The sequence below is a fragment of the Triticum urartu genome, chromosome 2A, assembly GCF_056163025.1.
Source record: "Triticum urartu cultivar PI428250 chromosome 2A, HENAU_Tu73, whole genome shotgun sequence".
Taxonomy (NCBI): domain Eukaryota; kingdom Viridiplantae; phylum Streptophyta; class Magnoliopsida; order Poales; family Poaceae; genus Triticum; species Triticum urartu.
Window position 1 is genome coordinate 764558674 of NC_141874.1, and position 24282 is coordinate 764582955.

The 24282-nt window shown below is 44.2% G+C and overlaps 1 protein-coding gene across 1 annotated transcript; it reads left to right on the forward strand.

Annotated features, from left to right (window-relative positions):
• The first annotated feature begins 12431 nt into the window (after positions 1-12431).
• TRN1 (transportin 1) lies at positions 12432-23392 on the forward strand. The gene is made up of 29 exons (XM_087545610.1): positions 12432-12823; positions 14210-14497; positions 14989-15078; positions 15271-15348; positions 15419-15499; positions 15862-15912; positions 16025-16110; positions 16309-16375; positions 16463-16519; positions 16608-16637; positions 17105-17164; positions 17262-17378; positions 18133-18246; positions 18709-18807; positions 19151-19276; positions 19357-19431; positions 19633-19704; positions 19841-19951; positions 20337-20420; positions 20824-20931; positions 21219-21320; positions 21398-21460; positions 21543-21617; positions 21848-21919; positions 22002-22126; positions 22272-22323; positions 22418-22486; positions 22564-22623; positions 22714-23392. Exons 1-29 carry the CDS (start codon positions 12641-12643, stop codon positions 22795-22797), a joined length of 2679 nt encoding a protein of 892 aa, XP_087401736.1. The 5' UTR covers positions 12432-12640; the 3' UTR covers positions 22798-23392.
• The last annotated feature ends 890 nt before the right edge of the window (positions 23393-24282 follow it).

Here is a 24282-nt window from a genome sequence, read left to right on the forward strand (position 1 = left end):
CGCAGACCGACTGCGGAAGCGTTGACGCAACGTAGAGGAAGTAGTCGTACGTCTTCCCGATCCGACCGATCCAAGCACCGTACTCCGGCACCTCCGAGTTCTTAGCACACGTATAGCTCGATGACGATCCCCGGGCTCCGATCCAGCAAAGCGTCGGGGAGGAGTTCCGTCAGCACGACAGCGTGTTGACGATCTTGATGTTCTACTGTCGCAGGGCTTCGCCTAAGCACCGCTACAATATGATCGAGGTGGAATATGGTGGCAGGGGGCACCGCACACGGCTAAGGAGCGATCTCAAGGATCAACTTGTGTGTCCTAGGGTGCCCCCCTACCTCCGTATATAAAGGAGCCAAGGGGGAGGGGGCGGCCGGCCAAGGAGGGCGCGCCAAGGGAGTCCTACTCCCTCTGGAAGTAGGATCCCCCCCCCCAATCCTAGTTGGAATAGGATTCCTCGAAGGGGGGGGGGAAGAGAGAGAGGGGGGCCGGCCACCTCTCCTAGTCCTAATAGGACTAGGGGAGGGGGGAGGCGCGTGGCCACCTTGGGCTGCCCCTTTCTCCTTTCCACTAAAGCCCACTAAGGCCCATATAGTTCCCGGGGGGTTCCGGTAACCTCCCAGTACTCCGGTAAAATCCCGATTTCACCCGGAACACTTCCGATATCCAAACATAGGCTTCCAATATATCAATATTTATGTCTCGACCATTTCGAGACTCCTCGTCATGTCCATGATCACATCCGGGACTCCGAACAATCTTCGGTACATCAAAATGCATAAAGTCATAATAACTGTCATCGTAACGTTAAGCGTGCGGACCCTACGGTTCGAGAACAATGTAGACATTACCGAGACACGTCTCCGGTCAATAACCAATAGCGGGACCTGGATGCCCATATTGGCTCCTACATATTCTACGAAGATCTTTATCGGTCAGACGCATAACAACATATGTTGTTCCCTTTGTCATCGGTATGTTACTTGCCCGAGATTCGATCGTCGGTATCCAATACCTAGTTCAATCTCGTTACTGGCAAGTCTCTTTACTCGTTCCGTAATACATCATCCCGCAACTAACTCATTAGTTGCAATGCTTGCAAGCCTTATGTGATGTGCATTAGCAAGAGGGCCCAGAGATACCTCTCCGACAATCGGAGTGACAAATCCTATTCTCGAAATACGCCAACCCAACATCTACCATTGGAGACACCTGTAGAGCTCCTTTATAATCACCCAGTTACGTTGTGACGTTTGGTAGCACACAAAGTGTTCCTCCGGCAAACGGGAGTTGCATAATCTCATAGTCATAGGAACATGTATAAGTCATGAAGAAAGCAATAGCAACATACTAAACGATCGGGTGCTAAGCTAATGGAATGGGTCATGTCAATCAGATCATTCAACTAATGATGTGATCCCGTTAATCAAATGACAACTCTTTGTCCATGGTTAGGAAACATAACCATCTTTGATTAACGAGCTAGTCAAGTAGAGGCATACTAGTGACACTCTGTTTGTCTATGTATTCACACATGTGTTATGTTTCCCGTTAATACAATTCTAGCATGAATAATAAACCTTTATCATGATATAAGGAAATAAATAATAACTTTATTATTGCCTCTAGGGCATATTTCCTTCAGTCTCCCACTTGCACTAGAGTCAATAATCTAGATTACACAGTAATGATTCTAACACCCATGGAGCCTTGGTGTTGATCATGTTTTGCTCGTGGAAGAGGCTTAGTCAACGGGTCTGCAACATTCAGATCCGTATGTATCTTGCAAATCTCTATGTCTCCCACCTGGACTAGATCCCGAATGGAATTGAAGCGTCTCTTGATGTGCTTGGTCCTCTTGTGAAATCTGCATTCCTTTGCCAAGGCAATTGCACCAATATTGTCACAAAAGATTTTCATTGGACCCGATGCACTAGGTATGACACCTAGATTGGATATGAACTCCTTCATCCAGACTCCTTCGTTCGCTGCTTCCGAAGCAGCTATGTACTCCGCTTCACATGTAGATCCCGCTACGACGCTTTGTTTAGAACTGCACCAACTGACAGCTCCACCATTTAATGTAAACACGTATCCGGTTTGCAATTTAGAATCGTCCGGATCAGTTGTCAAAGCTTGCATCAACGTAACCTTTTACGGTGAGCTCTTTGTCACCTCCATATATGAGAAACATATCCTTAGTCCTTTTCAGGTATTTCAGGATGTTCTTGACCGCTGTCCAGTGATCCATTCCTGGATTACTTTGGTACCTCCCTGCTAAACTTATAGCAAGGCACACATCAGGTCTGGTACACAGCATTGCATACATGATAGAGCCTATGGCTGACGCATAGGGAACATCTTTCATTTTCTCTCTATCTTCTACAGTGGTCGGGCTTTGAGTCTTACTCAATTTCACACCTTGTAACACAGGCAAGAACCCTTTCTTTGCTTGATCCATTTTGAACTTTTTCAAAACTTTGTCAAGGTATGTGCTTTGTGAAAGTCCAATTAGGCGTCTTGATCTATCTCTATAGATCTTAATGCCTAATATATAAGCAGCTTCACCAAGGTCTTTCATTGAAAAACTCTTATTCAAGTATCCCTTTATGCTATCCAGAAATTCTATATCATTTCCAATCAGTAATATGTCATCTACATATAATATCAGAAATGCTACAGAGCTCCCACTCACTTTCTTGTAAATACAGGCTTCTCCAAAAGTCTGTATAAAACCAAATGCTTTGATCACACTATCAAAACGTTTATTCCAACTCCGAGAGGCTTGCACCAGTCCATAAATGGATCGCTGGAGCTTGCATACTTTGTTAGCTCCCTTTGGATCGACAAAACCTTCTGGTTGCATCATATACAACTCTTCTTCCAGAAATCCATTCAGGAATGCAGTTTTGACATCCATCTGCCAAATTTCATAATCATAAAATGCGGCAACTGCTAACATGATTCGGACAGACTTAAGCATCGCTATGGGTGAGAAGGTCTCATCATAGTCAATCCCTTGAACTTGTCGAAAACCTTTTGCGACAAGTCGAGCTTTATAGACAGTAATATTACCGTCAGCGTCAGTCTTCTTCTTGAAGATCCATTTATTCTCAATTGCTTGCCGATCATCGGGCAAGTCAACCAAAGTCCATACTTTGTTCTCATACATGGATCCCATCTCAGATTTCATGGCTTCAAGCCATTTTGCGGAATCTGGGCTCACCATCGCTTCTTCATAGTTCGTAGGTTCATCATGATCTAGTAGCATGACCTCCAGAACAGGATTACCGTACCACTCTGGTGTGGATCTCACTCTGGTTGATCTACGAGGTTCAGTAGTATCTTGATCTAAAGTTTCATGATCATCATCATTAGCTTCCTCACTAACTGGTGTAGGTGTCACTGAAACAGTTTTCTGTGATGTACTACTTTCCAATAAGGGAGCAGGTACAGTTACCTCGTCAAGTTCTACTTTCCTCCCACTCACTTCTTTCGAGAGAAACTCCTTCTCTAGAAAGGATCCATTCTTAGCAATAAATGTCTTGCCTTCAGATCTGTGATAGAAGGTGTACCCAACAGTCTCCTTTGGGTATCCTATGAAGACACATTTCTCCGATTTGGGTTTGAGCTTATCAGGTTGAAGCTTTTTCACATAAGCATTGCAGCCCCAAACTTTAAGAAACGACAACTTTGGTTTCTTGCCAAACCACAGTTCATAAGGTGTCGTCTCAATGGATTTTGATGGTGCCCTATTTAATGTGAATGCGGCCGTCTCTAGAGCATAACCCCAAAATGATAGCGGTAAATCTGTAAGAGACATCATAGATCGCACCATATCTAATAAAGTACGATTACGACGTTCGGACACACCATTACGCTGTGGTGTTCCGGGTGGCGTGAGTTGCGAAACTATTCCACAATTTTTCAAATGTACACCAAACTCGTAACTCAAATATTCTCCTCCACGATCAGCTCGTAGAAACTTTATTTTCTTGTTACGATGATTTTCAACTTCACTCTGAAATTCTTTGAACTTTTCAAATGTTTCAGACTGATGTTTCATTAAGTAGATATACCCATATCTGCTTAAATCATCTGTGAAGGTGAGAAAATAACGATATCCGCCACGAGCCTCAATATTCATCGGACCACATACATCTGTATGTATGATTTGCAACAAATCTGTTGCTCTCTCCATAGTACCGGAGAACGGTGTTTTAGTCATCTTGCCCATGAGGCACGGTTCGCAAGTACCAAGTGATTCATAATCAAGTGGTTCCAAAAGCCCATCAGTATGGAGTTTCTTCATGCGTTTTACACCGATATGACCTAAACGGCAGTGCCACAAATAAGTTGCACTATCATTATCAACTCTGCATCTTTTGGCTTCAACATTATGAATATGTGTATTACTACTATCGAGATTCATCAAAAATAGACCACTCTTCAAAGGTGCATGACCATAAAAGATATTACTCATATAAATAGAACAACCATTATTCTCTGATTTAAATGAATAACCGTCTCGCATCAAACAAGATCCAGATATAATGTTCATGCTCAACGCAGGCACCAAATAACAATTATTTAGGTCTAATACTAATCCCGAAGGTAGATGTAGAGGTAGCGTGCCGACCGCGATCACATCGACTTTGGAACCATTTCCCACGCGCATCGTCACCTCGTCCTTTGCCAGTGTTCGCTTAATCCGTAGTCCCTGTTTCGAGTTGCAAATATTAGCAACAGAACCAGTATCAAATACCCAGGTGCTACTGCGAGCTCTAGTAAGGTACACATCAATAACATGTATATCACATATACCTTTGTTCACCTTGCCATCCTTCTTATCTGCCAAATACTTGGGGCAGTTCCGCTTCCAGTGACCAGTCTGCTTGCAGTAGAAGCACTCAGTTTCAGACTTAGGTCCAGACTTGGGTTTCTTCTCCTGAGCAGCAATTTGCTTGCCGTTCTTCTTGAAGTTCCCTTTCTTCTTCCCTTTGCCCTTTTTCTTGAAACTAGTGGTCTTGTTAACCATCAACACTTGATGCTCCTTCTTGATTTCTACCTCCGCAGCTTTCAGCATTGCGAAGAGCTCGAGAATAGTCTTATTCATCCCTTGCATATTATAGTTCATCACGAAGCTCTTGTAGCTTGGTGGCAGTGATTGGAGAATTCTGTCAATGACGCAATCATCTGGAAGATTAACTCCCATCTGAATCAAGTGATTATTATACCCAGACATTTTGAGTATATGCTCACTGACAAAACTGTTCTCCTCCATCTTGCAGCTATAGAACTTATTGGAGACTTCATATCTCTCAATCCGGGCATTTGCTTGAAATATTAACTTCAACTCCTAGAACATCTCATATGCTCCATGACGTTCAAAACGTCGTTGAAGTCCCGATTCTAAGCCGTAAAGCATGGCACACTGAACTATCGAGTAGTCATCAGCTTTGCTCTGCCAGACGTTCATAACATCTGGTGTTGCTCCAGCAGCAGGCCTGGCACCTAGCGGTGCTTCCAGGACGTAATTCTTCTGAGCAACAATGAGGATAATCCTCAAGTTACGGACCCAGTCCATGTAATTGCTACCATCATCTTTCAACTTTGCTTTCTCAAGGAACGCATTAAAATTCAACGGAACAACAGCACGAGCCATCTATCTACAATCAACATAAATAAGCAAGATACTATCAGGTACTAAGTTCATGATAAGTTTAAGTTCAATTAATCAAATTACTCAAGAACTCTCACTTAGATAGATATCCCTCTAATCCTCTAAGTGATCACGTGATCCAAATCAACTAAACCATAACCGATCATCACGTGAGATGGAGTAGTTTTCAATGGTGAACATCGTTATGTTGATCATATCTACTATATGATTCACGCTCGACATTTCGGTCTCCGTGTTCCGACGCCATATCTGCATATGCTAGGCTCGTCAAGTTTAACCTGAGTATTCTGCGTGTGCAAAAACTGGCTTGCACCCGTTGTAGATGGACGTAGAGCTTATCACACCCGATCATCACGTGGTGTCTGGGCACGACGAACTTTGGCAACGGTGCATACTCAGGGAGAACACTTCTTGATAATTTAGTGGGAGATCATCTTATAATGCTACCGTCAATCAAAGCAAGATAAGATGCATAAAAGATAAACATCACATGCAATCAATATAAGTGATATGATATGGCCATCATCATCTTGTGCCTGTGATCTCCATCTCCGAAGCACCGTCATGATCACCATCGTCACCGGCGCGACACCTTGATCTTCATCGTAGCATCGTTGTCGTCTCGCCAATCTTATGCTACCACGACTATCGCTACCACTTAGTGATAAAGTAAAGCATTACATCGTGATTTCATTGCATACAATAAAGCAACAACCATATGGCTCCTGCCAGTTGCCGATAACTCGGTTACAAAACATGATCATCTCATACAATAAAATTTATCATCATGCCTTGACCATATCACATCACAACATGCCCCGCAAAAACAAGTTAGACGTCCTCTACTTCGTTGTTGCAAGTTTTACGTGGCTGCTACGGGATTTAAGCAAGAACCAATCTCACCTACGCATCAAAACCACAATGATAGTTTGTCAATTTGACTCCGTTTTAACCTTCGCAAGGACCGGGCGTAGCCATACTCGGTTCAACTAAAGTTGGAGAGACACTCGCCCGCAAGCCACCTATGTGCAAAGCACGTCGGGGAAACCGGTCTCGCGTAAGCGTACGCGTAATGTTGGTCCGGGTCGTCTCGTCCAACAATACCGCTGAACCAAAGTATGACATGCTGGTAGGCAGTATGACTTATATCGCCCACAACTCACTTGTGTTCTACTCGTGCGTATAACATCAACATATAAAACCTAGGCTCGGATGCCACTGTTGGGGAACGTAGTAATTTCAAAAAAATTCCTACGCACACGCAAGATCATGGTGATGCATAGCAACAAGAGGGGAGAGTGTTGTCTACGTACCCACGCAGACCGACTGCGGAAGCGTTGACGCAACGTAGAGGAAGTAGTCGTACGTCTTCCCGATCCGACCGATCCAAGCACCGTTACTCCGGCACCTCCGAGTTCTTAGCACACGTACAGCTCGATGATGATCCCCGGGCTCCGATCCAGCAAAGCGTCGGGGAGGAGTTCCGTCAGCACGACGGCGTGGTGACGATCTTGATGTTCTACTGTCGCAGGGCTTCGCCTAAGCACCGCTACAATATGATCGAGGTGGAATATGATGGCAGGGGGCACCGCACACGGCTAAGGAGCGATCTCAAGGATCAACTTGTGTGTCCTAGGGTGCCCCCTGTCTCCGTATATAAAGGAGCCATGGGGGAGGGGGCGGCCAGCCAAGGAGGGCGCGCCAAGGGAGTCCTACTCCCTCTGGGAGTAGGATTCCCCCCCCCCAATCCTAGTTGGAATAGGATTCCTCGAAGGGGGGAAAGAGAGAGAGGGGGGCCGGCCACCTCTCCTAGTCCTAATAGGACTAGGGGAGGGGGGAGGCGCGCGGCCACCTTGGGCTGCCCCTTTCTCCTTTCCACTAAAGCCCCGGGGGGTTCCGGTAACCTCCCGGTACTCCGGTAAAATCCCGGTTTCACCCGGAACACTTCCGATATCCAAACATAGGCTTCCAATATATCAATCTTTATGTCTCGACCATTTTGAGACTCCTCGTCATGTCCATGATCACATCCGGGACTCCGAACAATCTTCGGTACGTCAAAATGCATAAACTCATAATAACTGTCATCGTAACGTTAAGCGTGCAGACCCTACGGTTCGAGAACAATGTAGACATGACCGAGACACGCCTCCGGTCAATAACCAATAGCGGGACCTGGATGCCCATATTGGCTCCTACATATTCTACGAAGATCTTTATCGGTCAGACCGCATAACAACATATGTTGTTCCCTTTGTCATCGGTATGTTACTTGTCTGAGATTCGATCGTCGGTATCCAATACCTAGTTCAATCTCGTTACTGGCAAGTCTCTTTACTCGTTCCGCAATACATCATCCCGCAACTAACTCATTAGTTGCAATGCTTGCAAGGCTTATGTGATGTGCATTAGCGAGAGGGCCCAGAGATACCTCTCCGACAATCGGAGTGACAAATCCTATTCTCGAAATACGCCAACCCAACATCTACCATTGGAGACACCTGTAGAGCTCCTTTATAATCACCCAGTTACGTTATGACGTTTGGTAGCACACAAAGTGTTCCTCCGGCAAACGGGAGTTGCATAATCTTATAGTCATAGGAACATGTATAAGTCATGAAGAAACCAATAGCAACATACTAAATGATCGGGTGCTAAGCTAATGGAATGGGTCATGTCAATCAGATCATTCAACTAATGATGTGACCTCGTTGATCAAATAACAACACATTGTTCATGGTTAGGAAACATAACCATCTTTGATTAATGAGCTAGTCAAGTAGAGGCATACTAGTGACACTAAGTTTGTCTATGTATTCACACATGTATTATGTTTCCGGTTAATACAATTCTAGCATGAATAATAAACATTTATCATGATATAAGGAAATAAATAATAACTTTATTATTGCCTCTAGGGCATATTTCCTTCAGTGTTCTACTAACAATTGTGCCCTCAAAATTGCCGACATAGTCATGCCCATGATCAGGAAAATAGGATCATCATGCAATACTTGAGCCAATCATAGAGGCTTGACTAGGAATACATTTTACCGTTTATTATCCACACGTGCACATGAGTTTCCCTCCAAGCCTTGTTTTATTTGCAGACTCGAGAATCGTTGCAGTTATAGCATGGAACATAAACCTTCATTACAAACCAGGAGATACAAAATAACTGTTATTACTGCCTCTAGGGCATATCTCCTACACGTGAATGACCTGTCCTCGGTCTTGTAGTACATGATGGCAGCGCGTGCAAGCTCTACAACGCATAGAGTAGCATTGAGTGAATGAATGAATTAATCAACATGTAGAGTAACATGAAGTAACACTTACTATCTCCATGGTTGATGAGCCCAATGGCCACCTTGTCTCCACTTAGTGAATCGGACCATAAAACTTCATGACGGAGTTGCAGATGGTGTACAGCTGATGTGTTACCGACGTCACATTGTATTCATGGATGACTTGCATATCATACGACAGAAAGTTCCTTCGCTTATGAAATGGCCAACCACGTCAAGCTTTGCCAAAAGGCCGGGCCCTTGTTCATGTCTACAAAGTCTGCAGAAATAGCCAACCGTGCATCGCACATCAACCCATTCTCGATCACCAAGCACCCTGTCATCGTGCTTCTTTATAAAACAACAAGAAGTTCAAGAAAAAAAAAACTCAATGACATTTGACCGAACACCTGCCAGGCGTGTTGTCCGTCATGGACGGCACCGGCAAGGGTGGGGAGGGTACTTGACTGCTGAGGAATTCCTGGATGGACAACGACGTAGTGCATGGTAGGCAGGTGCGTGAGTGGGGTATGTGGATGTTCGAGGATGTTGGGCGGCGTCGGACGATGAGAGTGTGGATGAAAGGAAGGGGGAGCGGGGGCGGAGTGAAAAAAAAGGGGACCAAGAGGGTGCGGTACACGTTGGATGGCCAAACACGTCCACACAGCCCGCTCCAGATGGATGCGGGTGGTTTAAGGGTCAGCATTTAGAGATGCCCTGACGCCACTTCCATTTTTTAATAATAATAATAATAAATAATAAATTAATACTGGAAATTTGAGGTGGGTGAAACGTGAGCATGTGACGTTTGATTATGGCGTGCGGGACGACAGGATATATATAGGACGGTAGGAGGAACCAAAAGCTTTGGTGCCTCCAAATCATCTCCTTCCTTCACCCACTGTTACTTTTCACGACTGACCTACGTTTGTTCATTATTGTGGCTTGTTGCATTTCCATTAAGCGCGTCCTCTTCTTCTTTTTACCTCGGTCACCCACAATGATCGATTCACACACCTCCACTTTGCCTTTTCTACGGCTCTGCTTTGCGTCCGTACCCAGTGAAAAATTTCAGCCGTAAACCATCCCGCCTTTTCATCGAGAGACCGTGCGTCCGCTTTACTACGACATTTTTAAACCATAAAAAAAGTACTATGATCTTGCACAAATTTAGGCGGTATAAACAGTGCCTTTCGATGCCTGCAATCATCCATCATCCATGTGGCCACCGCCATCAATCATACTAGTATATGTCAAGCTGGTCTTGAACCAATCGACGAGCAGCAGTACTAATCCATGATTAATGGCACACCTTTATTTTTGCGAAAAAACTTTCAATCTATTCATTTTCAATCATGGCAATACAACGAACATCAGAAATAATAAAAATTATATCTACATTCGTAGAACACCTAGCGACGACTATAAGTACTAAGTGAGCCGAAGCGCGCCGCCGTCATCGCCCCTCCCTCGTTGGAGTTGGGCAAAACTTATTGTAGTAGACAGTCGGGAAGTCGTCGTGCTAAGGCCCCGTAGGACCAGCGCAGTAGCACATCATCTGCCGCCGATGAAGAGTAGCATAGATCAGAAGGATCCAACCTGAAAACACATGAACGTAGACGAACTACGACCAGATCCGAGCAAATCCACCAAGGACAGATCCGCCAGAGACACATCTCCACACGCCCACCGACAATGCTAGACACACCATCGGAACGAGGGCTAGGCGGGGAGAACCTTATTCTATCTTCAAGGAGCCGCTGCCGTCTCGTCTTTCTAAGCAGGACACAAACCGTAATGAAACGCGAAAAAACAACTGAAAACAGAGCCCTCCCGCCGACAGGGGCCGAGATCCACCGCGCCGCCATGGACCTAAGGCCACCGGAGACGAGGCGGACCGACGGTGGCGTCGACGGGAGGCAGGGGAACCCTAGACTTTTCTTTGGGAAGAGGCTAGTCTATTAACGGCACACCTATCTAATCTACGATGCTTATTAGTGTCTAATGTCTTCCTCTCCCGATTAATCTGCGTGGTGTCATGTCATTCCTGATGTGATTTGTGAGAGAGGAGAATGTTCTATTCTCACTCACCTAGGGAATTTGTTCCCTTGTGCGTGTGTGTGCGCGCGCGCACGTTTTTGATAGCCAGCCAGCCAGACACTGTCATTCTCTCTTTGGACTGGAATCTAGCTAGCTAGCTAGCCACTCACAGTGCGGTGACAGTGAAAAGGGTAAAGAAAGAAAGAGCCAGCCAGCAGTAATTTTTACGTAGTTTATTTGCACATGAGCTCCACGGAGGGAACATGCACTGCACTGTTCGAGTTGACACTTGCACCGGCGACCGACCGCAGCGAGTGTTTTTACTGTTCGCCTGCACGGTCGAGTCGAGACGCCAATTGGTTCTCGGCCACGTGGAGCATCCCACCGTGTGGCAAACAAACATGGCTAGAAACGGATGCAGAAAACGTGAGTTTCTTTTTTACGGGATGTGAGTAGGAAAATATCTAACAAGATGTAAGTTTGACAAGTTGTTGCATGCACAATCAAGCCTATCAAGCCTACGCTTCGTCTTAATTCCCGTCTTGACAAAGCTCCACATATCGTATTATATACTTCTAGGTGTAGTTTAGCGGTCGACCTGATCCGCGAGGCCGATAGAGCTCCACAGATCATTTTTATACTTCTTGTTGTAGTTTTAGCGGTCGGCATGCCCCGCGAGGCCGATAGAGCTCCACAGATCATACTTATACTTTTTGTTGTAGTTTTAGCGGTTGGCCTGGCCCGCGAGGCCGATAAAGCTCCACGGATCGTATGCTCAGTGGGTGTGAAGGAAGATATGGAGCTGGAGTCGACGACACGATGGCCTTTATTTAGAGCTAGGCAGCACCGAGATGGTTCACTAGGCTCGGGATAGGAGGGTTTCATTGGAGGGAGATGTGAGCGGGGAGGAGGGACATGCCTGTACGGGCGACGGCGGACATCCATTTGATGACAAAAGGGAAAACGATCTGAACAACACACCAAGTTTAAAATCTTGTACCGGGTGTCGGGCTCAACCCGGCCTAAAAAAGGGTTTCAAAAGAAAATAATAATCTGCTAGAAACAGAATGTCAAACCCTAGCGTCGATGCCAAAAGAAACAAGGGGCGAGATGCATGACGTGTGAGCGAGAACGAGCATCCATCCGGCTGCGAGGGGACGCGAGTCGACCAACAACTAATCACCACCTATGCTCAATTTGAAAATTTCACATAAGGATTTGGTCTCTCCACCATGAGCCGGAGATATTTTAGTTTCCTTGCATGTGAAAAGCACAAGTAGTAGAACCTTAATTTGCCACAATGATGATGGCACACACACACACACATTTGCATCCAACCCCTTCCAAAAAAGCCGAAACAATCACAACAAGGGCAAGAAGAAAAGAGCAAAATGGGAAGAAGCAAAGACCCTATCTATAAACTTACCTTGCGCCTCTTCCTCCCCCATCCCTGCTGCTCCTCCTCCAGCACTACTTGGCCCGCTGTGGTTGGACGATCGATTCCCCTCCGCCTCCCGCCGCCGCCGCCGCCGCCGATTCACTCCTCCCCCGCTCCCTTCCCCTTTGCCCGCCTCGTCGGCCGTAGCACCCGCTCTCCCGACGCCACCCAACCCACGCCTCCGGCGCATCGTCGGCGATGGCGACCGGGGCGGCGGCGCTGTGGCAGCCGCAGGAGGAGGGGCTGCGCGAGATCTGCGCGGTGCTGGAGGCGCACATCTCCCCCAACTCGGACCAGGCCCGCATCTGGCAGCAGCTCCAGCACTACGCCCAGTTCCCCGACTTCAACAACTACCTCGTCTTCCTCCTCGCCCGCGGACAGGTAGAAACACGCCGTCTCCGGCCGCCGCCCCTCCTTATCCCCTCCTCCGTCGCTGGCTCGCTCGCCTGCTTCCCGTGCCCCGTCGCGCTAGGGTTTTAGTCCAAGCCGCCCTCTGATGCTCCAGGGACTGGATAATAATGGGGTCCCCGCCTGCGCGCTGCCTGTTTCGATCTGATATCGCGCTGCTGTCGCCGCTAGGGCTCTCGCAATGTCTGATTGGTGGGATATGGCTCGGATTGGCTCCGATGTGATAACCCACAGCTGACGGAATGCCAATAGCATCTGGGGTTTTGGGGGCGAAATGCTGAGTGCATCCGCTTGGCTGCTGCATAGATTTGACGGTTTCATATGGAGTTTCAGTTTCTGCATTGCCTGCTTATTTTCAACGGGTGTGTCCGATGAATCCGCTGAACCAATCAGCGAGGGTTTCGTGGTGCGGCTCTTTGGTTTGAACAAATGTGCTGGTGGTGGTCAATTTGTCGTGCTGCTACGGGGCCGGGTTTAATTGGGGTTCTGCAAACGTGTAATGCGTCCGCTCTTGATTAAGTTATTTTGGCTGACACCGAGTCTCTGAGGGCGTTACCGTTTTGTGTCTATACCACCTGCCAGCGCAGACGCACATGATTTATGGATGAACGGTCAAATCAGTTACAGTTGCGAATCAAGTGATTGAATGAAAGGCACATGGTCCTGGAAACTCGATGCGTATCCACTTAGTTGCTTGATCTATATTCTATATGTATTGTTAGCGAGGTTTGACTTATGGTGGGCTCAGACAGCACCATATGTGCTCAAAGGTGGGTCGACAGCTATTTAGAACACCGCTCTTGCGTGCTAGCTAGAGCTACAGATAGAATTGAAGCAATCTGTTATGCTTCAAGGATTTGATAGAACACATGTATGCAATGATAACGTGGTCTCGGGTACTATTGAAGAAATAATTTATTGAATATGATCTTCTATGTAACTTTCCCATCTGTGAACTGGCACATTGCACATGTAATGCTATTGCCAAATTTAAATTTTATATCAGATAGCAACTCAGGCATAAATATATTAAACAATTAACTGTATCATATCTCGCAGCTTCTGTCATGTTCTATGTTTAATGAAAGCACCAAGTTAGGATGAGAAGACTTTAAAAAAAGTTAAGACGAGAAGACAGGGTTTCCTTTTTTGTTAGATTTCTTTTCCGAATAATATTTTATCCCTTTTTATACGGGATCACATCTCATGTAGATTTAGCTTTCAGTAAGCTGTTGATTGTCAACCTGCCTAGATCTGCAGTTAGTTTTGGTCCTGAATCCCTTACATGGTTTTGATTGTTAGTCCAGCTACTGTATATTGTTCTTGCTGACATCTGGGTAACTCTTCTGCCTATATCAGGGAAAATCTTTTGAAGTACGGCAAGCTGCCGGTCTTCTATTGAAAAATAATCTGCGAGCGGCTTTCGTTTCCATGCCTCCATCATCTCAGCAATACATCAAATCCGAGTTGTTGCCATGTATAGGGGCAACTAACAGGGCAATTAGGTCCACAGTTGGAACTGTTATCAGTGTACTCTTTCAAATTGTTGGAGTCACTGGATGGATCGAGTTGTTTCAGGCTCTACATCAATGTTTGGACAGTAATGATCTGGATCATATGGAAGGTGCTATGGATGCTATCTACAAGGTACTATGCGTCACTCCTTCTATATTTGAGTTTGGATTCTAATCTTTAGTTCTGTGCATAGAAAACTACCACTAGTTGCAGCTGTATGGTCTGAGGGAAGTCGGAAATGTATTGGTGGATGCACACCTGGTTGCTTTTGCGCACTTACATGTTTAGAAGATTTCAGAACAACAATTTGCATGTACATTTGGTATATTCAGTGAAATCTCTAAACTTTGGTCCAAAACCATGACGATCTGTGCTTTGCAAAAAATACTTTCTGCACTTGTAGTTATTTTCATACCGAAAAACCTTGCCCTTTTTTGGGAGCGCAGAATTAGATATACTCTGACTTCAATCTACATGTTCTCAAACAATGTACATCTTGAGAAAAGAATGGACTTTTTCAAATGCCCACATCTAGGGAAGTCCCGCTAGCAATGTAAATCGTATGTGTTAACTTCTGAACATGATTAGTATGCTCAGAAGCTTGCTTTTGTTTCTGCTCGCAGATATGTGAAGATGTTCCTGAAGAGCTTGATGTTGATGTTCCTGGCTTGTCCGAACGACCAATTAATGTATTCATGCCACGGATGCTGCAGGTTTGTGTTCCGTCTGTAGCTATCAACTATTAAACTAGAGGGCTTGCACTTCCACTTGCACACCCTGTAATTGTTGAATTTGCTGCCTGTATATTTTGACCAAGCATGCCTCTGGTGCACATGTTTGTACGCTCTAGTTTAACACGCCTACAGGGTTTTCCTCTAACACAGCCTATATGATTGCCTTTTCAGTTTTTCCAGTCCCCCCATGCAAGTCTTCGAAAACTATCACTGGGCTGTATCAACCAGTATATCGTGGTGATGCCATCGGTATGAGCCCCTCCCTCCCTGTCTATCTAATCCTGCTTTTTTTTGTCTAACCATTTCGATTTACATGCAGGCGTTGTATATGGCCATGGATCAGTACCTGCAGGGCTTATTCGTCCTTGTGAAGGATCCTTCAGCGGACGTCCGGAAACTGGTACTCCCTCCGTTCCGAATTACTTGTCGCAGATATGGATGTATCTAGATGTATTTTAGTTCTAGATACATCCATTTCTGCGACGAGTAATTTGGAACGGAGGGAGTATTTCATTTTAATGATTTATTTACACATGCATCCATGCACTTCTTTGTAATCTTGTAGACTTGTACTGATAAGGGTTCAAATGCTATAAATGCAACAATTGCATGACTCAGTAGATTCCTATTATGCTGGTAGAGATCTGGACATGGCCGACTTGTCCACAAGTGCTAATAATGAGGGTGTATGGATACTGCTAAGCATAGTTGAGTTGTTCAATTGCATTTTTGTCTTGATTGTTCTCCCTGTTTCTTTGATAGGTTTGCTCGGCCTGGGTTCAGCTCGTTGAAGTGCGGCCATCAATTTTGGAGGTAATTTATCATTTCCTTCGATACCCATTTAGATTACATTTGCTGCTGTCACCAAGTAATTTGTAGCCACAGTTGCTTATGCTGAATCTGACAATTAATAGCAAAACTGCAGCCACATTTGAAAAATGTTACTGAATTGATCCTGCAAGCTAACAAAGATTCAGATGATGAAGTTGCTCTGGAGGCTTGTGAATTCTGGTATGCGTTCTGTCAACATGGTAAATTTAACACGTCAACTTCAAATTTCGTACTATAATTTTTTTACATTGATTGGTGCTCATGCCTATCTGTTCTCACATTTTATTCGGCTGACATCCTTCAAGTTCAAAATAAACTATGAGCCACTGATGATTGTGTTGACTTATTAGAGGACTGACTATAAGTAAACCTTTTCAGGTCAGCGTATTGTGATGTTAGCATGCCCCCTGAAGGACTGCGGGAGTTCTTGCCACGCTTAATACCAGTATATGATTTGCCTTGTCTAAGCTAATGCTGCTTAATCTTTGGTCTTCTACCGTTTTAACATCTTCCCTTTGTATTTATTTCCTAGACTTTGGTGTCAAATATGGTCTACACTGACGATGATGAATCACTCGCTGATGCTGAGGTGTGTGGTAAATTTCTTTATATCCTGCATGTCTCAGCTGGTTATTGTGTGATAGTGGCATGCTCTGATAAATATTATGTGTTTTCAGGAAGACGAATCCTTTCCGGACAGGGACCAGGTTGGTTACCTTTTCTTTTTCTGTAATTATATGTTTCAGTTATAGCTGCTAGATTAAATGGTTGGCTCCATGCACGTGTAATCTGTAATTATATGTTCTCAATGGTAGCTGCTAGATTAAATGGTTGGCTCTATTCATGTGTAATCTGTAATTATATTTTGGATGAGACTTGTGTTTTTGGTCAGTATAATGCTGTAATGCATTGAACATAGTCCTGTAATTTTGAACTGTGAAACACATAGAAGTTAGTTACTTTTGGTTGTATTTACAAATAGCATGTTAAGAACAATGCAATGGCTTTAGCATGCATTTTGTAATTTGCCTTCCTGTAAAATTAAATTAACAGTCTTGAAATGGAGGGTGGCAGTAAGTTTACAGTTACCATAGCCCTCATCATAAGTTGTACATTTTTATGACTTCTGCCCTTTTTTGTTGCTTCAAATAAGATATAGATGATTCTGTAACAGGATTTGAAGCCCCGTTTCCATGCCTCTCGATTGCATGGATCTGAAAATGGAGAAGATGATGTGAGTTTGGAAACATTATTTATTTTTTAAGCCGCCTAAGTACCTTTTGCCTACTTGTTAATTTGAAGCTGCAAAAACTTAATGACCGTATGGACAGGATGATGATGATGCTGTAAATGCTTGGAACTTGCGGAAATGTAGCGCTGCTGGGTTGGATGTCCTTTCTAATGTTTTTGGAGACGACATTCTGCCGACTTTAATGCCTTTGATTCAGGTAATCTATTCGTAGTTCTGGAGACTATAAAGCTTATAAACTGTTGATCTTAGTTGAGGTTGCAATGCTTCACTGACTTGAAGCCTTGAATTATTACTCAATTGCAAGTAAATCTGTTAGTAATACAGCGCCCAGAGTAACAGTTTTCCTGACCTGAACCTGTAAAGCATGTGTATGCTTGGGTTCAATACTATAATGGCCACAATTTTCTTGCCAAAGTGTGGCAAGCCTTCCATTTTGTGTGAGTAAATTGGTCGCCACAAGTTAAGCGAAAGTTGAACAAGAATATGTGACTGGGACAAGTTGCTAAAAAGTGGTCGCTTATGGAAGTCAAACTTGTCTAACACAAGTGTGGCGTCAAACAGAACACTTTGGGGCCACAATAGTTACTATGGGCCTTGAGTTCACATAGAAGTAGAGTAGGCCAGGCTCCTTAGAAACAATTCAGGACAGTGGCTTAAGTGTGCCCGTTATGATTTGTCTTGATGTAGGCTGCTGGTAGTCAGTGACACAGATAACTTAAAGCTACTATTATCTAAAGCTGCACTGTTATCAAAGTTGTAAAATCCAAACCCTGAAACCTGTTACTGCGGTAGCCAGCAGGTCTCTAGTAACTGGAAGTTTGCATAATCTCACCCATTTATGGTACGATAGGCTTTTTTGGCCCATGTGTGTGTTCAAGGCCTTTCTGTTATAATTGGTGCTGCTCTTGAACCCGTTGGATAACCATAAATCAACTTCTGCAATTTTGCAGCAAAATTTGGCTCGGACAGATGATGAGTCCTGGAAGGAGCGGGAAGCTGCTGTTTTATCGATTGGTGCTATAGCAGAGGGATGCATCACTGGGTTATATCCCCACCTTCCACAGGTAACCAGCGACATATTCATAGCCCCATATACGTTGCAAGCAAGCAATTCCTCTCCTGACTAAGCCTCGGTAACAGTAAGAACACATGCCATGCATCAAATCATATTGAGACGACCGTGGCTGATAATTTTCCTGAATTTAGTCTTCAGAAGCATTATAATTAGCCCGATTACTTGCTTCTCATGAACCTTCTATAACATATCTGAGAATTTTCTTCTCAGCATGTGATAAAATCTTTTAAAAAATTCAGTTGCATTAATAGTTCCTGCATAATAAATTTCATATTCAGTTGCATCAATAGTTCCTGCATAATAAATTTCACATTCTTCCATGGTCTGTTATCTGTGAGATTTTGGACTCTACTGAGTTGTGGTTCAATTATTACTTTTCCTGTCTTCAACTATCTCTCTACATTGCTTGCAATTTGCTGTATCTTTTCTGAGATGTTCTGTTTAATTGCAGATGGTTGCCTTCCTAATCCCACTTCTTGATGATAAGTTTCCTCTTATTCGGAGTATTACTTGCTGGACCCTCTCCCGATACAGCAAGTTCATTGTTCAGGTAACAGAATAATCATATGTATTGATGCTACCTCGTCTGTTTGGAAGTATACCTTTTACTGCAAAGGCTTGATTTTTTTCTACCGACCATGTAGCGTCATTAGAACATGTAGCATTTTTGGTTGCGTTGGTACATGTATAATATATTAATATGCTGTCTATTTAAGCCTGTATTGGTGGACTACTCGCTTCAATGTATACACCCAGTGGTCTGTACGTATTTCTAATTTTTCTGGGGGTAGGTACCCAAAAGGTTCTACTGTGGACTTGTTCTTTGTTTGTGTGCTCAGTTTGTACATCTGTATCTCTTCAACTTCTTGTGACACTTCTTTTTGCTGGTGCAGAGCCTTGGCCATCCAAATGGCCGCGAACAATTTGATAAGATCCTCATGGGTTTGCTCAGAAGGATATTGGATACTAACAAAAGAGTGCAGGAGGCTGCCTGTTCTGCATTTGCAACGCTTGAAGAGGTTATTAATCTATTTTCGAATTGTTTTCCTGCACTGATATCTTGTGTAATTAATACATAATACTGGTTTCTGTTCTTCAGGAGGCAGCAGAAGAACTAGTACCGCGACTGGAAGTCATTTTGCAGCACCTTATGTGTGCATATGGAAAATACCAGGTTCATTAAATTTCTGACATTCATAGTTTGCAATCAGCTATTCCCTCCATTTTGGTATACAAGACCACCTCGCATTACCAAGTTCATGGTAGTTAGACTCAAACATGAGGTTGACCTTGTATACCGCAACGGGGCAAGTTACAGGTACCGTCCCGGGTCTATCTTTTCTTAGTTCTAATGCTATGTTTTCCTTCTGAGCAGAGGCGGAACCTTAGGATACTCTATGACGCTCTTGGTACCCTTGCTGATGCTGTTGGAGCAGAGCTAAACCAGGTTCAACATTTGATGAATTCCTCTTTTGCTTGCTCTTTTGACTATCAAATAAATTTCGTTGATGGTTTCCTCATTCAGTTTTTCAGCGTGTTAGTTCCTTGTTGAGATTATTAATTCCTTTTAAAATGTCATGCAGGCAAAATATCTTGATATATTTATGCCGCCATTAATCGCGAAGTGGCAGCAACTTCCCAACTCTGACAAGGATCTATTTCCGCTGCTTGAATGCTTTACATCTATCGCACAGGTATTGTTAATTTGTTCATCTGTGAAAGACCATCTTGTAGTTTTGAATTCTAAATTTGCTCTGAAGTTCTCTAGTTTGTCTAGTGTTCTGTAAAAAGTATATTTGGTGTGGAATCTGCTTTGTCAACTCATTACCACCAACAGTGGCTTATCTTGATACTGTACCACAAGTATGTGTAAAGTTCTCTCGTATGTCTGTCATTCTATACAACTCCTGCTGCACCAAATGGTTTGCTGATTTAGTTCTTGTTCTACTAAAGTAGAATTACTTTGAATTACATTGTGGGTTGGGACATGATGAGTGGGCCTTGAAATAACCTTTGTTCAATCTCGTCTTATTGTACTCAAAATAACATTCGGAATTCCTATGAACCTTTTCCTTTCAGGCACTGGGACCAGGATTTTCTCAGTTTGCTGAGCCAGTGTTTGTGAGGTGCATCAGTCTTATCCAAACCCAGCAGTTGGCAAAGGTATGCAATTTTTTTCCTACTATAAGGCTAGATTTAACTTGAATATCTACTGTGATCTGTACATCAAGTCTAACCACCCAAAGGCACAAATACATTCCCATGCTGTAACAAGTAATTTTTGTCTTAATTGAGGCCTTAATGGTGCAGTGTTTAGCACTGCATGCTTAATGTGTGTTTTTTGGTCACTAATGGAAGAGGAATTATTAATAACACTTGATGAAGTTGTTCTTAATTAGAGACACATCCTGTGAACAGTTCCAGTCTTAAGTTTGGTCAACTTAAAAATTAATCTGTTTGCCAATTCAACATCAATCTTTGCTGGAGTATGCTATAGGGTTTAATTACATCAGAGACAAGCTCATGCCATTCTGTTGCTTGAGGGATATCTCCTTTCTACATGCAGGTTGATCCTGCTGCGGCAGGTGCGTTGTATGATAAAGAGTTCATTGTCTGTGCATTGGACCTGTTGTCTGGGCTTACAGAAGGACTTGGTGGCGGTATAGAAAGCCTGGTAAATTCAACTCTCCCATCAATGATATTCACGTTGCCTACCTCTCAAGTTCTCAACGATGACTACCTCAGTAATTTGAGGTGGTTGCATGTTTTGGCATCTTATATGGCGAAAACAAAGTTAAATTTATTAATCTCATGTGGTACATGTTCTTCCTAATATGCTAAAATATGCACTCGTTAAGGTTCGCATACCCATTACACAATACTGATGTGAGTTTGGTTAGTAAACTATATCATACCAGGAAGACTTTCTTATTGGGCAAGCTATCTTTATCTTTGTTTTAGGTTGCGCAAAGCAACTTGAGAGATCTACTTCTGCAATGCTGCGTTGATGAGGCACCTGATGTTCGACAAAGTGCTCTGGCCCTTCTTGGCGACATTTCTAGGGTTGGTTGCAAAGCTCCTAAACTGATCTTTGTCATCGCTATGTCAATTTTGAGCCTATAACACCTTTTCGTATATAGGTCTGCCCTATACATCTTCAGCCACGGCTCCAAGAATTCCTTACTGCTGCAGCAAAGCAATTGGTAAGTGACTAAGTGCCTATGTTCTTTGTGGTCCAGCATTATTTTATCTCCATTTGTTCCTCACATTGTTTCTGTGATCTAGACTCCACAATCTGTGAAGGATGCTGTGTCAGTTGCTAACAATGCTTGTTGGGCCATTGGAGAATTAGCAATCAAGGTTGGTGCCACTTTAGCAATACTATGTGATATTGTACATGGTCCTTTTTACTGGACGTCTATAATTATTGCGTGTGTCTTGACTAGTTTGTCAGCATGTACCTTTGTTTATCTATCTGTGTAAGTTGTGGGCAAGTGGGTGCTCTCTGTTTTGTGTCTGAAAGCCAGTCATTCTAGTGCTCATTATTACTGTAAAATTTCTTCCATGTCTAACTGACTATTCCTTGGCAGATTGGCAAAGAAATTTCACCTGTGGTGATCAGTGTTGTTTCATGCTTGGTTCCTATTCTAACAACCCCAGAGGTGATTGCCTTTTTCCCCATCATGTATGTTCTCTAGGCGACTGATCATTTCAACTAAGTGTTGTGTGTCGTGCCATTTACAGAGCTTGAATAAGTCACTCATTGAAAATAGTGCAATCACTCTCGGGAGGCTTTCATGGGTCTGTCCAGACATTGTGGCCCCTCATATGGAGCATTTCATGCAAGCCTGGTGCAACGCCTTGTGCATGTGAGCATACCTTTTTTCCTTCTGTAGCTTTATTCTATAGCCAAAGATTTGTTGTTTGTAGTTCGACAGCATATGAGATGTGGAGCATGTTTTTTCTTTATGCTTTGGTGCAATGCTTCTCGGAGTTAATTTCCTTCTTGTACAGGATAAGAGATGATTTCGAGAAAGAGGATGCATTCCATGGTCTTTGCGCAATGGTAAACTCGCAGCTCTTTACATAATACTTGCTATTACAACACTCTTCATAGATGCGAATGGTCACTTACAACAAAAACTCTTGTGCACTACTAGGTGGCAGCAAACCCCACAGGGGCCGTGAGCTCACTAGCCCACGTATGCCAGGCCTGTGCAAGTTGGAATGTAAGTTAGTCGTTTCTGTTACATCCGTATACCTACAGTAGTGTCGCATGTATGAGCTCACTTTTATCTGTGCACAGGAGATAAAAAGCGAAGGTTTGCACAATGAAGTGTCCCAGATTTTGAATGGCTACAAGCAGGTAAAAAACAGCGGGGCCTTTTCGTCGTCGTTGTTTCAGTTTGTGTATGCTGTATGCAAGAAACTGACGGTGATCTTTCTTTCCTCCTAGATGCTCGGAGCTGCCGGCTGGGAACAGTGCATGTCCACCCTGGAACCAGCAGTGGTGCAGAGATTAGCGAGATACGGGGTCTGACGGCGCTGAGAGCCCTGCGCCACCGGTTCTGGCTATACCATCACCACCGGAGTTGAAGATGAGAAAAGGAGGGAAGGGCATGAGATTGGGCAAAGTCGTCGGTCAGGTGTCCCGGGTGTAGCACATTGTGTGATTTCCTATATGATGATGCGATTGGTTGATTGATTCTGCCTGAGTTGGTTGGCTGGTGTTGTACACTGTCGTCTGGTTATACAGGTCTGCTCAAAGTGTAGCGCGACTGAGTCGAGTGGTAAGAATTGAATTGCGACGAGAGGAACTCTGTTTTTGTCGAGTCGGAAAAGGCAGTGCGGGTGCGTGCCTTGTAGGTTATAGGACGTTTGAGGTTGGTCGGTCGAGTCAAAATTTGTATTGGCTGGTTGCAGTGGGGGTCCTTTTTTGGGGTTTCGCTTGTCACACTCCATTGGCAACCCCAGCAGCAGCATTGAAAGAGATTTTTTGTAGGATGTATTCTATGTGAGAGAAAAGAGAGAGAGAGAGAGAGAGTTTAGGTCTAGGGTGTGTTTTTGTAATCCTTAATAGGAAGGGCGTCCTTGTATTGATTCATTCCCAACAATAAAAAAAAGAGATTGGAACAGCGTCAGAATCTTTGTTTAGATCAGCTGATGTTGTAGATTCTTTCTCCTCTCCAGGGTGCCTCAACCGACTGAACCGTTGTCTTCTGCACCCCTGCCATTGCTCGACCTTCCTCCCTTCTTGGTTTTCCTTTACCTGCACCCGTCAACCTCACCAGGTGACGTCCTCTACATGCTGTCGTTGGCGATGTAGGAGGACATGGTGTATCACCCCATTGACAACGCCCCCATCAACCTCTGAGAGTGCGCCTGAGGTGGGCGTCTTGTCGGTGGTGGTCATGCGTGGATTCGACATCCTATGTGCGGATCGAATATGTAGGCGGGCGCCGGGCTGATGTTTGTTGGATCAGGCGGATCTAGCTGGATGCACTACTCGTTGGCTCTGTCACGTTGCGAGGTGGTTTTGGCCAACGTTGCCATGGCGGCGCATCTGACAGGCAGTGACAACTACGAGGCACACGGCTATCACTGGCAAGGTGGCAGTGCTTGGAAGTGATGCGCAATTTCTTCTTTTTGTCGGCTACTAGTGTGTGAGCAGGTTGGTACACTGGTAGCTGGTTGCAGCGACTTCCGAGATTGAAGGTGGTGTGGGTAAAACCCTATACGTTAGTTGCACGAGAGAGAGAGAGAGAAAGAGCGAGTCGAGAAGGAGGAGAGAGCTACCATGCATGATCTAGTTTTGGATCAGGTTGGCACACAATGGCAGAGGTAAATTCTTCGCTAACTGAGAGACTAAACTTCCCAAATCGACGTGCTAAAGCGAGAGCCAATGAGGAGATGACTACTCATTCGCACTTCATGCACTTTACAAATATCTCTTTAGTTACAGCTAAACGTCACAGTCTTGAACCCCTTGCATCTTCCCAAGTACCCTTCTACTCCTGAGCTCATT

Excerpts from the sequence above, each read along its gene's own strand:
- TRN1 (XM_087545610.1), top strand. The coding sequence starts at position 12,641 with ATGGCGACCGGGGCGGCGGCGCTGTGGCAGCCGCAGGAGGAGGGGCTG. Across the intron at positions 18,247-18,708 it reads TATATCCCCACCTTCCACAG|ATGGTTGCCTTCCTAATCCC; the intron begins GTAACCAGCGAC and ends GTTTAATTGCAG. Across the intron at positions 21,618-21,847 it reads TTGGAGAATTAGCAATCAAG|ATTGGCAAAGAAATTTCACC; the intron begins GTTGGTGCCACT and ends ATTCCTTGGCAG.